Source organism: Salvelinus sp. IW2-2015, linkage group LG7 (assembly GCF_002910315.2).
Source record: "Salvelinus sp. IW2-2015 linkage group LG7, ASM291031v2, whole genome shotgun sequence".
Taxonomy (NCBI): Eukaryota; Metazoa; Chordata; class Actinopteri; order Salmoniformes; family Salmonidae; genus Salvelinus; species Salvelinus sp. IW2-2015.
In genome coordinates this window covers 2,485,009-2,498,741 of record NC_036847.1, presented here as the reverse complement: position 1 = coordinate 2,498,741, position 13,733 = coordinate 2,485,009, and the positions used below count along the sequence as shown (strand labels likewise).

General features: G+C 41.0%; 1 protein-coding gene across 1 annotated transcript in view; it reads left to right on the top strand.

Annotated features, from left to right (window-relative positions):
* LOC111966882 (FYVE, RhoGEF and PH domain-containing protein 3) overlaps positions 1-6,578 on the top strand; it is a 122,491-nt gene extending 115,913 nt beyond the window's left edge. The window contains exon 20 of the mRNA XM_023991837.2: positions 4,402-6,578. Within this exon, the coding sequence (XP_023847605.2) occupies positions 4,402-4,647 (246 nt within the window). The 3' untranslated portion in view covers positions 4,648-6,578. The remainder of the gene's footprint in view (positions 1-4,401) is intronic.
* Positions 6,579-13,733: the final 7,155 nt, after the last annotated feature.

Genomic DNA, 13,733 nt, shown 5'->3' with positions numbered 1-13,733 from the left:
TACCATGGTGTCATTACTCTACTAAACTAATTATCATGGTGTTATTACTCTATTACACTGTAATTCCATGGAGTTATTACTCTAATAAACTAATTACCATGGTGTTTTACTTATTTATTACAATGTAATTACATGGCGTTATTATCTAATAAACCAATTACCATGGTGTTATTACTCTATTACGCTAATTGCCATGGTGTTATTGCTCTAATAAACTACCATGGTGGTATTACTCTATTATTACACTGTAATTGTCATGGTGTTATTCTCTAATACACTGTAATTACAATGGTGTTGTTACTCTGTTATACACTGTAATTACATGGCATTACTCTAATAACTGTAATACCATGGTGTTATTACTCTGTTACATTTAATTACCATGGTGTTATTACTCTAATAAACTGTAAACTCCATGTGTTATTACTCTGTTACATTATAATTACCATGGTGTTATTACTCTTAATAAACTGTAATTACCATGGCTTATTACTCTAATAAACTGTATACAATGGTGTTATTACGCTAATTGCCATTGTGTTTATTACTCTAATAAACTCTAATTACCATGGCGTTATTACTCTGATAAACTGTAACTACCATGGTTTATTTACTTGATAAACTGTAATACCATGTGTTATTACTCTATAAACTGTAATTACCATGGTGTTATTACTCTGATAAACTGTAATTAATGGTGTTATTACGCTAAATTGCCATGGTGTTTTACTCTAATAAACAAATTACCATCGATGGTTATTACTCTAGTTTCCATGGTGGTATTACCTTATTATTACACTGTAATTTCATGGTGTTATTACTCTAATAAACTGTAATTACCATGGTGTTATTACTCTGATAAACTGTATACCATGGTGTTATACTCTAATAAACTGTAATTGTCATGGTGTTATTTACTCTGATAAACTGTAACTACCATGGTGTTATTACTCTAATAAACTGTAATTACCATGGTGGTATTACTCTAATTACACTGTAATTACCATGGTGTTATTACTCTAATAAACTGTAATTACCATGGTGTTATTACTCTGTTATTACACTGTAATTACCATAGCCGTATTACTCGGTTATTACACTGTATTACCGTTATTACTCTATTATTACACTGTAATTACCATGATGTTATTACTCTATTATTACACAGTAATTACCATGGTGCTATTACTCTGTTATTACCACTGTGTTATTACTCTATTATTACACTGTAATTACCATGATGTTATTACTCTATTATTACACCGTAATTATCATGGTGTTTTTACTCAATTATTACACAGTAATTACCATGGTGGTATTACTCTACTATTTCACTGTGTGACCAGATGTGGCACTCTGGGGCCTCTTCTTAAAGGTGGCGGGGACTCGCTAGGTGGGATTTTAACCATTGATGTAATGAATAATAACTGTCAGGGGAAACCTTCTTCCCTCTTCTGAGGGTGCTTCACCACTGTCCTGTATAGTATAGGTATGCAGACATAACCGGGGCTGAAAACTAYCGATGGGACGATTGATACCGGCGCGCCAATGCTCCGATGCAGTTTTCAAAGCACTACTGATCKGAAACAATGTACCGATGCTCGTTTCAAAGTAACATTATCACATGATCAATGACGTACGAAGCTTCGTTTGATCACGTGGTTTTTCAAACTGTGTGTTGCCAAATGCGAGACCCCAATGATTTCGCTGRGGTTCCGGTGCTTTCTTCGATTCCAAGCTGCTTTCAAACACCGACCTCTACTTGACACCCTACTTTTTTACTACTTACAATGTTTTACTACTTACGATTTTTTTCATGCAACATTAGCTAAAAGGTAGCTCAGCAGATAGAGAACACTCAGATGAAAGGGAATGGGGTCGAATCCCGGCGAAGTCATATTATTTAGAAAATGGTTTTATGTGAAACCACACTTTCAGCACATTGTTGTGTAAACAATTCGTTTTATTTAGTGAAGTATAAGCTTCTGTCTTTAGCATCCTAAATAATGCCATTAGATGTACAGTTTTTGACAGAAAAAAATCAAAGCATGATTGAAGGTTGCGAACCTGTATGGGAACTGCTAGTAGGCTACTAAGATCTGCGACTAACTGCCACGTCACAGAGATTTGATGAATTTTGTAGAAAAAAAACGTCTGTTTGAACATAAAACAGTGTTTTTCATTGCCGACCAGTAGATGTCACTAATGTGCATTGTGTTAAAAGCTCAGCGTAATGAACCGGCACAATTTGGTAAAAGCCCCAAAAGCTACTGAAAACCAGTCACTGTAGCCTCTGCCCATTCCATTTTAGAGACCAAAATCCCAACAAAATCCTTTCTCTGCGACAATCCCAGGCAGGCAGAAAGCTGACATCCCCTGGCAAAAGATTAAGATGAATGATTGTTAGATGAGCGTTTTTGTATGATTCGATAGAAACTGGGGAAGGGGGAGGGGAGGGAGCTTACAGTGCATTCGGAAAGTACTGTATTCAGTACACCTTGACTTTTTCCACATTTTGTTACGTTACAGCCTTATTCTAAAATTAATTTAACATTTTTTTTCCCCATCATCAATCTGCACACAATACCCCATAATGACAAAGCAAAAACAGGTTTTTAGAAATTTTTGCAAATGTATAAAAAAAATATATAAAATATCACATTTACATAAGTATTCAGACCCTTTACTCAGTACTTTGTTGAAGCACCTTTGGCAGCGATTACAGCCTCGAGTCTTCTTAGGTATGACATTCCAAGCTTGGCACACCTATATTCAGTTGTGGCAAAAGTACGCAATTGTCAAAGAAAATGACTCAAGTAAAAGCGAAAGTCACCCAGTAAAATACTACTTGAGTAAAAATCTAAAAGTATTTTGTTTTAAATATACTTATGTATCATATTAAATGTAATTACTGAAATATACTGAAAGTATCAAAAGTAAAAGTATAAATATTTTCAAATTCCTTCTATTAAGCAAACCAGACAGCATCATTTTCTTTCATTTTTAAATGTATCGATAGCCAGGGGCATGCTCCAACACAGAGATCATTTACAAACAAAGCATGTGTTTAGTGAGTCCGCCAGATCAGAGGCAGTAGGGATGACCAGGGATGTTATCTTGTGTGAATTAGACWATTTTTCTGTCCTGCTAACCAAAGAAAATGTAACAGTACTTTTGAGTGTCAGGGAAAATGTATGGAGTAAAAAGTACATTATTTTCTTTAGGAATGTAGTGAAGTAAAAGTTGTAAAAATTATAAATAGTAAAGTAAAGTGCAGATACCCCAAAAAACTACTTCATCAAGAATCTCTCTGTACATTGCTCCGTTCATCTTTCCCTCGATCCTGACTAGTTTTCCAGTCCCTGCTGCTGAAAAACATTACCACAGCATGATGCTGCCACTACCATGCTTCACGAAGGGATGGTGCCAGGTTTCCTCCAGATGAGACGCTTGGCATTCAGGCCAAAGAGTTCAATCTTATTGTTTCATCAGACCAGAGAATCTTGTTTCTCATCGTCTGAGAGTCCTTTAGGTGCCTTTTGGCAAACACCAAGCGGGCTGTCATGTGCCTTTTACTTTTGCTTCCGTCTGGCCACTCTAACATAAAGACCTGATTGGTGGAGTGCTGCAGAGATGGTTGTCCTTCTGGAAGGTTCTCCCAACTCCACAGAGGAACTCTGGAGCTCCGTCAGAGCATTGGGTTGTAGGTCACTTCCCTGACCAAGGCCCTTCTCCCCTGATTGCTCAGTCTGGCCGGGCAGCCAGCTCTAGGAAGAGTCTTGGTGGTTATAAACTTTAAGAATGATGGAGGCCACTTTGTTCTTGGGGACCTTCACTGCTGCAGACATTTTTTTGGTACCCTTCCCCAGATCTGTGCCTCGACACAATCCTGTCTGGGWGCTCTACGGACAATTCCTTTGACCTCATGGCTTGGTTTTTGCTCTGACATGCACTGTCAACTGTGGGACCTTATATAGACAGGTGTGTGACTTTACAAATCATGTCCAATCAATTGAATTTATCACAGGTGGACTCCAATAATCAAGCTGTAAAAGTGCACCTGAGCTCAATTTTGAGTCTCATAGCAAAGGGTCTGAATATTTAATAAAATAAGGTATTTAAATMTGTTATTTTTAATACATTTGCAAAAATGTCAAAACATATTTTTCGCRTTGTCATTGTGTGTAGATTGATGAGGAAAATATTTATTTTAATACATTTTAGAAAAAGGCTGTAACGTCACAAAATGTGGGAAAAGTCGTGGCGTCTGAATACTTTCCGAATGCACTGTACGCATGTGGCTTATGAAATCAAATCCATCCCCCTGCATTAAAGGAGGGGAAAACTGCACTGCTATGCTTCCTCTTGACTCTGATTGGCATGTTTGTTGTGTCTCTTCAGGACTCTCGCGGGGCACGGGCCATACCCCTCCCGGGGTTTGAGGTGAGCGTGGCAGCGCCGTCGACAACAGAGAAGTCTGAGCTTAAGCACGCGTTCCAGCTGAGTCACTCCCAGCAGGCTCTGCTGTTCAGCGCCCAGGATACAGAAGTCCAGGCCAAGTGGGTGGAGTTTCTCTCTAGAGCCGCCCGCGGGGAAACACCCACAGACACGCCCTGCAGCCTGACGGAGCACAGGGAAAGCCAATAGTGCGGCTCCGCTGAAGCCACAGGACCCTCCATCCCACCTTTCACCCCTCTCCTGTGGACAGAGCACACGTTACTTGAATTCACTTTTCCTTTGCACTTTTTATTTTCTTTGAAGGGAGGGAAGATTCCCCCCCTCTGCTGCCACTTCACCCTTTCCTCTACCAGACACACATTTACACACAGACTTGCTCTCTCTTTCATTTGCACACTCTCTCTCTCTCTCTATCTCTCTCACACTCTCTCTCTCTCTCTCTTCTCTCTCTCTCTCTCTCTCTCTCTCTTCTCTCTCTCTCTCTCTCTCTCTCTCTCTCTCTCTCTCTCTCTCACACACACATTACACATACACACCTGTTCACACCAACTCCGCCACCACTGTGATGGTTGACGTTATATTTCTCTCAGTGTTCTCTGCAGTTCAAGAAGAACGGAAGACTCTTTGATTTAATGTTTCGAATTATAGCCGAAGGCATTTATTAGATGGATCCTGTATGATTTTGTTAAAAGGTGAAGTTCCTTGTACATTGTGTGACTGTGAACCATTAACCCCTGCCGGTCTGTCTGTCTGTGTGCGTGCGTGTGTGTGTGTGTGTGTTGCTCCTGTGTTTTATTTCAATATTCAATGTTAGCGTATCGAACCCCACATGCAGATACCCCCTCTCCCCACCACTGTGGACCCAGTGGCAGCTCAGTGGTGATTGTATAGTGTGTATACTATCGTATGTCATGAACTAAAATAACTCAATTTTAACTTAAGAGATGTGAACGAACGCTTGTGGCTGGCCACCTGAAGCTCCCACAATCAGCCTCCCAACTCCTCACACCCCTTCTCGCCCCCCAGACACACCCCATTCCCTTGCTGTGTCCCCGTGTTTTAAAAAGGACGTTCTTTCTTTGCTCTCTCTCCTTTGTAAATCACGTAATCTGACTGGATGGTCGATTCAATATGGTGGATTTTGTTCCTCTTCCACCGGTAGACTGGGTGGAGTTCCTGCCAATGTTGTTTTGACCTGTCCGGTAACTGAAGAGAGGAAGCCACTGTAGAGGATCGGGACATTACTTACCACAGATCTAGGATCAGCTTCCCCTCCCCAAATCACCATGTGGGGAAACAACGCAAAACTGGCCTTAAATCAGTTTCTACAGACAATGTATAGCTAGTCCCTGGCTCCTGTATGGTCTTGCTCCTTCCCTTCCCTCTCTATCAACTCTGCCCTCAGCGGCCAGGAATATACTCCCACTTCCTGTTTCTACCGCTCACCTGTCTGCCCCTTCTGGTCACGTGATAGAAACCATAGCCACAATATAAGTACTGGCTAAGCTAATTTAAGCTTGATCCAAAAATGTGGTCGGAGGCTTCGTATGGAGGGTGTGACGCAATTGCGGAGCCTTCAGAGGCATGCAGAGGCCAATTCTAGCTTCGTACCACATCGCCATGCGCCTCTCAAATTTTGTAACAATGCGGAGGGCTCCGTCTAGCTCCACATTGACATGATTGGTTGACGGTAGGTGGGGGCGGTACGTCCTGTATAAATACAAACTCACTTCCTTGACAACTTCCTTCACAACAGCTCTGCCCTGCTCCGCTAAACACAAGAAGTATGAAAGCCCTGATGTCTGCGGATTGACCATGCAAAGCCTTTAAGACTGTGTGTTTTGCCTTGTCCCCCTCTACCCCCCAATCCCCCTGGCACCAGCTTGTAAATAACCTGAGGACTGTTCAGTGGCTCTCTATGTGCATGTATAAACTCACTCATATTTATGTACCGTACCCTGAAAACCCCCAGTGGCCCTCTTTCCTCTTTGTCGTACTGTAAAGTGAGCAGACTCAGTATTGCGTGTTTTAACCCTGGCTTGTGCACTGTGGATGAGCAGTCAAGCATATCATCAATAAAGAGACGAATGGCTCACTCGGTGTCATACTGTCCAACATGATCCCTCTAGTGTCCTGTCGGTTTGTGTTTTCTCTCTCTGTCTCTGTCTCTGTCTCTGTCTCTCTCTCTCTCTCTCTCTCTCTCTCTCTCTCTTTCTCTCTCTCTCTCTCTCTCTCTCAACAATGTACATATTGCCAAAGCTTATTTTGGATATTTACAATATAAAAATGAGAATCAAAATGGTCAACGTGACAACAGTAACAACAATAACCAAGGGTCAAAATAACCATACATTCAACAATAACAATAGGCATACAGTAGAGTACATATGCAGGTTGATTGGTCTGTCAGACACTGTCCCTCAACTTATGGCAGGCAGCAATGTAGTGCGCTGCCAACCCACAGCTCTCTGCGTCCTCCCCCAACAGGACGGGTAGCGGACGGGTAGCCTACTCTCATCAGAGAGGTCTTTAACCTTGAATAAGGGTTTCAAATTTGGGGAAATGACACTCTAATTGTTTTATATTTTTTTACATTTTGTCAGGAAATGCAGCTCCGTCTCAGGTTCTGCTGTTGTGCAGTGGTTACACAGCCTTTCCTTTACAGGGAGCCAGGTTTTCCTGTGTCTACCCTTGTCTACCCTACCCCCCCCTTCTCCCTCTCTCTCTCTCTCTCTCTCTCTCTCTCTCTCTCTCTCTCTCTCTCTCTCTCTGTTTCTGTCTCTGTCTCCTTCCCCCTTTCTTATGCAATTTCTATTCCCCAAATTGAGGCAATGTTTGATCAAGTATGAATATTGGATCTCATGCTATGTTTGTCAAGTAGGCCTACACGACACTAATAGATGGAGAGAGGTACTGAATGCTTACTTGCAAACGATGCAAACTTGATGTGTAAGTGACTTCTTGAACTAACGCTCGCACTTGTCTTTTAGCGCTGACTTGGCTGATAGCTACTTTATTGAGGAAAACATTTACTCACTGTGACCATAACATGTGGTTGTCTAACCTAYCTATCTTAAGAGGAATAGACAGGAGAGAGCGAGAGAGATAGACAGGATGAATAACTGGTCTTGATGTAGAAAGGAAACCTATCGGAATTAACTGAAGGCCTATAGTAGTATGGCACAATTTTATACCGTCATTCCCCAGTCACATCTCTCCATGAGAACAGAACAATACGTATCTACTTTACATTATGAAAACAAAAGCCTCTCAGGTTGGTAAGCCAGAACATTTTGTCATGCAACACAAGTAGTCATAAAGCCACAGAGCCTTTGAGCTTATCCGAGCCACGGTGTGAGTGTGTCCCTGAGAAGGGTTATGTGTACTAGAGAGTAGAACGTTACAAATGACATCACTGATAATGTGAATTTTGTCTGTGTGCTTTATGCATGTCCTTTGGTCATTGTATTACAGCACTGTGATGTGATGGTCAGTGATTGTATAATGTCTTTGACTGTCTACGCTGGCTGTCTCCAGGACGTACGTGCTTCTGCCTTCGTACCAGAGGACAAGTGTCGGTGTCTGAAACTACCACACAGACTGAGATGGGGGGGGGGGGGGGTCTGGTTTGGTCAGAAAGGGGGGGAATAGCGAAACCCAGGTATAGTAGGAGGGTTAAACCACAGCAAGAGAGCAGTGGGGAATAACAGGGCTGCCCTAAAACACATTCCACAAACTCATACCTTTTCTCAGCTCTTTGTTTTCCACCCTGCAATGACAATATTTAGATTTGTGTGTGTGTCTGTGCATGTGTGCGTGAGGGGCGTGTGTGTGTGTGTGCCGTGTGTGATAAAGAGGGACAGTTATAGATAGTGTGAACCCCATCTTTTTAAAGCAATTTGAGCTGCCAAAGTGATGTATTAAAAATGTGCCCTGTCCCAAGCTGAGAGATGTGGTGCAGAGAGATAGTCGCTGAAAATGCTGACGGTTACTTCCTGTCATAGTTTACATGCAGTTAGAACTGAGCGCTGGGTGCATTGTGTCGCTGCTAGACAGAGACCATGCTGAGAAACTCMTCACGTATTTCCCTTCAAAAGAAAACGACATTTCTATGGGTTTTTTTTTTCTTCAACTTTTTGGTTGGTAGCAAAGCCAGATTTCGAGGAGCTTATCTCCCCAGGCAGCAGAGTCAGTTTCAAGTATCTGGAGGCTGGGGCTTTTGAAGTAGAGCAGCAAAACTGTTTTGTTTTTCCCTAATTGTTCATAATGGCATATTTTGTTTTTGTGTATTAGAGATGCTACTCTCTTTCATACTGATCCTTTCTCCCCTGCTCCTCCCTGTAGGCACCAGCTGACTGGCTTATAACATGTGTATGCGCGCACGTGCCTGTGTGTGTGTGTGCATTAGAAAATAGCGCCGAAAGAGAAAGACAGAGTACCCAACCCAGTTTTTKTGTGTACAGTCAGATCCACCAAGGTAGCGTAGGGTGTGTTACTTCGGCCTCTACCAGGAGCCTCAAGGCTCGTCCTAATGACTTCATTCATCAAGGCCACAAACCTGCTTTCCTCAACACAACAGACCAGGTACAACATGGCTGCTATCATTGCCAGCAACTCGACAGAGAACCGCTTTAAGTCAGGTCAAAGAACACACGGTTCTGCTGTGAGATCTTACCATCCCGTGCCAAGCAATATTTTTACACACTGAGCAGGGTAGTCTGGGTACCCGGGCTGCAGGGTGAGATTGGATTTCTAATATTCCCCAAACACAGCTGATGAGAATGGTTTTAATGTAGATGTGGAGGCTTTTTAAGGCCATTGGAACGTAAGGCTCTTACCAGTGTCTGTTTGTGAGTGGGTGCACACACAAAGCTAGTTTTTCCTGTGACTGTTTGTCACACAGACAGACACACACCCACAGCAAAGCTTTTGTTGCACTGTTTGGCAAGACTGTGTAGACATTTCTTCATTTGTGTCGGGGAAGTCGGTTGCAACTGTCATTTGGTTTCCTGGCATTTCCGTGGTACAGTATGTTGAGATGTGAATGTCCTCAGAAGTTGGTTTCCTCAGAGGTTGTGTTTCAGAAGCCATAGGTTCCTGTCATGTCTGTCCTGTGTGGTAGAGGAACAAACTTTATCCGGTTTTGTATTGTGTCACAAGGGAGTCTCAAAAGAGCACAAAGCTTCACAGGTGATTTGCCTTGACAATTTTAATCTAAACAGTCCTTCAACAGCTACTGAAAGGTGGTCCTGTGTTTGAATATACTGTATAAAGACATTTACTAGATGGTAACATAATTACACAATACAATACCATCCCACAGCTTAAAAAGCATGCATTACAATTCATAGACTCACAGCCAGAAGCAGGAGGCTTAACATTGCATCATTAATCGCTAACTAAAGCTGTTAAAGTGGAACTGAAAACGTTTTAGGAACATGAACTCGTATTAAATTATGTTCATATACACCCCCAGGAAGAATATGACACATTTTGTACAGTTTCTGACAAGTGAGCTCTTGGATATGGTCATTTTCACATTRTCATACATTCATAGGAATGTTTGGGAATGACGTAGAGTAAGGCAGTTGTGAAAATTCTATAGCAATATAATGTGGGAAAGCGGCCGTGCGTTTGGGTAATTAATAGACACTGCAGTAAATTAAACCTAATACAAACATCCGTCTTGTCCAGGACTGGACTCTACACAGACCATAGCTAATCATAGCTACAGTAGGCCTACTGCGTATGCAAATAAAACATGTTACGTCTAGTCTGTGAGACCAGTCTGAGCAAAGTGATTCACATTTCTTGCCGGCAAAACCAAATGACACCTGCATCTCGAGCTGTAGCCACAGAAAAAAGTTGACCACTCATCTACTGACYTAACATCCTCCCAGCAGATAGCTTAGCTAGCTAACGTTAGGCTCTGTGTTTGTAGCTTGGTTAATGAATAGCTACATTGATAGAGAAGCTAGCCCATTAGCTACYATATGACTGACTTGTGATTGTTGCTAGTTTCATTGTATTGACATTCCCAGCCTTAGTTAGATTCTTCCATTTTGACCAAAATATCGAGTCATTGCAACTGAAACGGATGGCTGGAGGAATCAAACAATGTACCAGGCCAGCTGTGATTTAAAACTTGAAAACAATATTTGTCGGACTACCAAGACATTTATTGGGGAATTATACCTTACTCAATGTCATGGAATTTTGAGTCAAGTACAACCTATTTTTTAAAGCCTCTTATAAAGTTTTTTTTTGTAACATAAACTGGGAATTTTACATTTTGACTGATATTATGACTGTCTGTTTGTTTTCATATCTGCGTAGTTAAAAAAAAACGCTGTCAGTTACTACTACTTTAAGCTGAATGTAATGTCGATGAGTGCGAGGTTCATTTAACTGCGGGAGTGTGTTTCAGAGAGTGACCAGTGTTTTCCCCTGCGCAGGGACCTAGAACAGCTGTGATGTCTCCAACTAAAGGAAAGATACATCGACTAAGTGTGTCCTTCTCCACCCTTAAAAACCTATCCCTGTAAAGAGGAGACATTCATCAGGACAGAACCAGAGTCATTTCATGGGACATTAACACATCTCACAACAGATATCAGCTTTCCCCTTGAGAGTGTTCAACCTGAAAACAACCTGCCACTGCACAGTGTACACACACAGTCGGAAGTCGGAAGTTTACATACACCTTAGCCAAATACATTTAAACTCAGTTGTTCACTACTCCTGACATTTAATCCTAGTAAATATTCCCCGTRTTAGGTCAGTTAGGATCACCACTTCATTTTAAGAATGTGAAATGTCAGAATAATAGTAGACAGTGATTTATTTCAGCTTTTATTTCTTTCATCACATTCCCAAGTGGGTCAGAAGTTTACATACACTCAATTAGTATTTGGTATTATTATGGCCAAACAGTTCTATTTTTGTTTCATCAGACCAGAGGACATTTCTCCAAAAGTACAATCTTTGTTCCCATGTGCAGTTGCAAAATGTAGTCTGGCTTTTTTATGGCGGTTTTGGAGCGGTGGCTTCTTCCTTGCTGAGCGGCCTTTCAGGTTATGTCAATATAGAACTCGTTTTACTGTGGATATAGATACTTTTGTACCTGTTTCCTCCAGCATCTTCACAAGGTCCTTTGCTGTTGTTCTGGGATTGATTTGCACTTTTTGCACCAGAGGACGTTCATCTCTAGGAGACGGCACGCGTCTCCTTCCTGAGCGGTATGACGGCTGCATGGTCCCATGGTGTTTATACTTGCGTACCATTGTTTGTACAGATGAACGTGGTACCTTCAGGTGTTTGGAAATTGCTCCCAAGGATGAACCAGACTTGTGGAGTTTTTTTCCTGAGGTCTTAGCTGATTTCTTTTGATTTTCCCATGATGTCAAGCAAAGAGGCACTGAGTTTGAAGGTAAGCCTTGAAATACATCCACAGGTACACCTCCAATTGACTCAAACGATGTCAATTAGCTTATCAGAAGCTTCGAAAGCCATGACATCGTTTTCTGGAATTTTCCAAGCTGTTTAGAGACACAGTCAACTTAGTGTATGTAAACTTCTGACCCACTGGAATTGTGATACAGTGAATTATAAGTGAATTAATCTGTCTGTAAAAAATTGTTGGAAAAATGACTTGTGTCATGCACAAAGTAGATGTCCTAACTGACTTGCCAAAAGTATATTTTGTTAACAAGAAATTTGTGGAGTGGTTGTAAAATTTGTTTTAATGATTCCAACCTAAGTGTATGTAAACGTCCGACTTCAACTGTACAATATTCAGCTGTAAAAATTTATCTGTAAATAATTTGACATTTCTTCAAGATACAGAATTTTGACAGAACACATCTGATGAGGGAGACAAGTAGACTCACAAAGTAGACTCATCACAAAATGGAGGCTTCATAACACTAGCAGATAGTGAGACTTCATCACCTAGTTGTTATGTAAAATATAAATGTACTGTACTGATTATCTGGCGTAGAACGGTGGAAGTATGTGGAATGACATGGAACGACACAGACCAAAACAAGTGCTTGTTTAAAGGTTATTTGGCACAAGAGAAACGCCTCCGACTCATATTTCATTAAACACATAATTGTCTGAGGAAGAGAGTACAGTAGCCAGAGCTGAGACAAATAAGGAAGTGGATTATCTCACTGTGAACGCTAGCTTTGCCGGAAAGAGACATTTGTGGCTGGATGACAGTGTCAGGGCCTTGCTTAACAATGCACTTCAAATCATCAAATCCAATGTTATTTGTCACATGCGCTGAATACAACAGACCTTACAGTGAAATGCTTACTTACAAGCCCTTAACTTTTTATGGCTGCAATCCTGTTAACGGGATGATATGACAACAGCCAGTGAAAGTACAGGGCGCCAAATTCAAAACAGCAGAAATCTCATAATTAAAATTCCTCAYACATACATGTGTCATACCATTTTAAAGGTAATCTTGTTGTTAATCCCACCAAAGTGTCCGATTTCAAATATGCTTTTCAGCGAAAGCAGACATTTTTCCAGCCAAAGATAGCAGTCACAAAAAGCACAAATAGAGATAAAATTAATCACTAACCTTTGATGATTGTTACACAATACATGTATGTTTTGTTTGATAAAGTTCATATTTATATAAAAAAATCGGAGTTTACATTGGCGTGTTACGTTCACTAGTTCCAAAAACATCCAGTGATCCATTCAACAGAAATACTCATCATCAATGTAGATGATAATACAAGTTATACACATGGAATTATAGATATACCTCTCCTTAATGCAACCGCTGTGTCAGATTTCAAAAAAACCTTACGGAAAAAGCAAACCATGCGATAATCTGAGACGGCACTTAGAACAATAGTCAAATTAGCCGCCATGTTGGAGTCAACAGAAACCAGAAATTACATGATAAATATTCCCTTACCTTTGATGATCTTCATCAGAATGCACTCCCAGGAATCCCAGGTCCACAATAAATGCTTTATTTGTTCGATAATGCCCGTTATTTATGTCCAATTAGCTACTTTGGTTAGCGCGTTTGGTAAACAATTCCAAAGTCACGAAGCGCGTTCACTAAAACGTGACGAAATGTCCAAAAGTTCCGTAACAGTCAGTAGAAACATGTCAAACGATGTATTGAATCAATCTGTAGAATGTTGTTAACATAAATCTTGAATAACGTTCCAACCGGAGAATTACATTGACTTCAGATGAGCGATGGAACGGAGCTCACTCTCATGTGAACGCGCATGGTCAAAGAA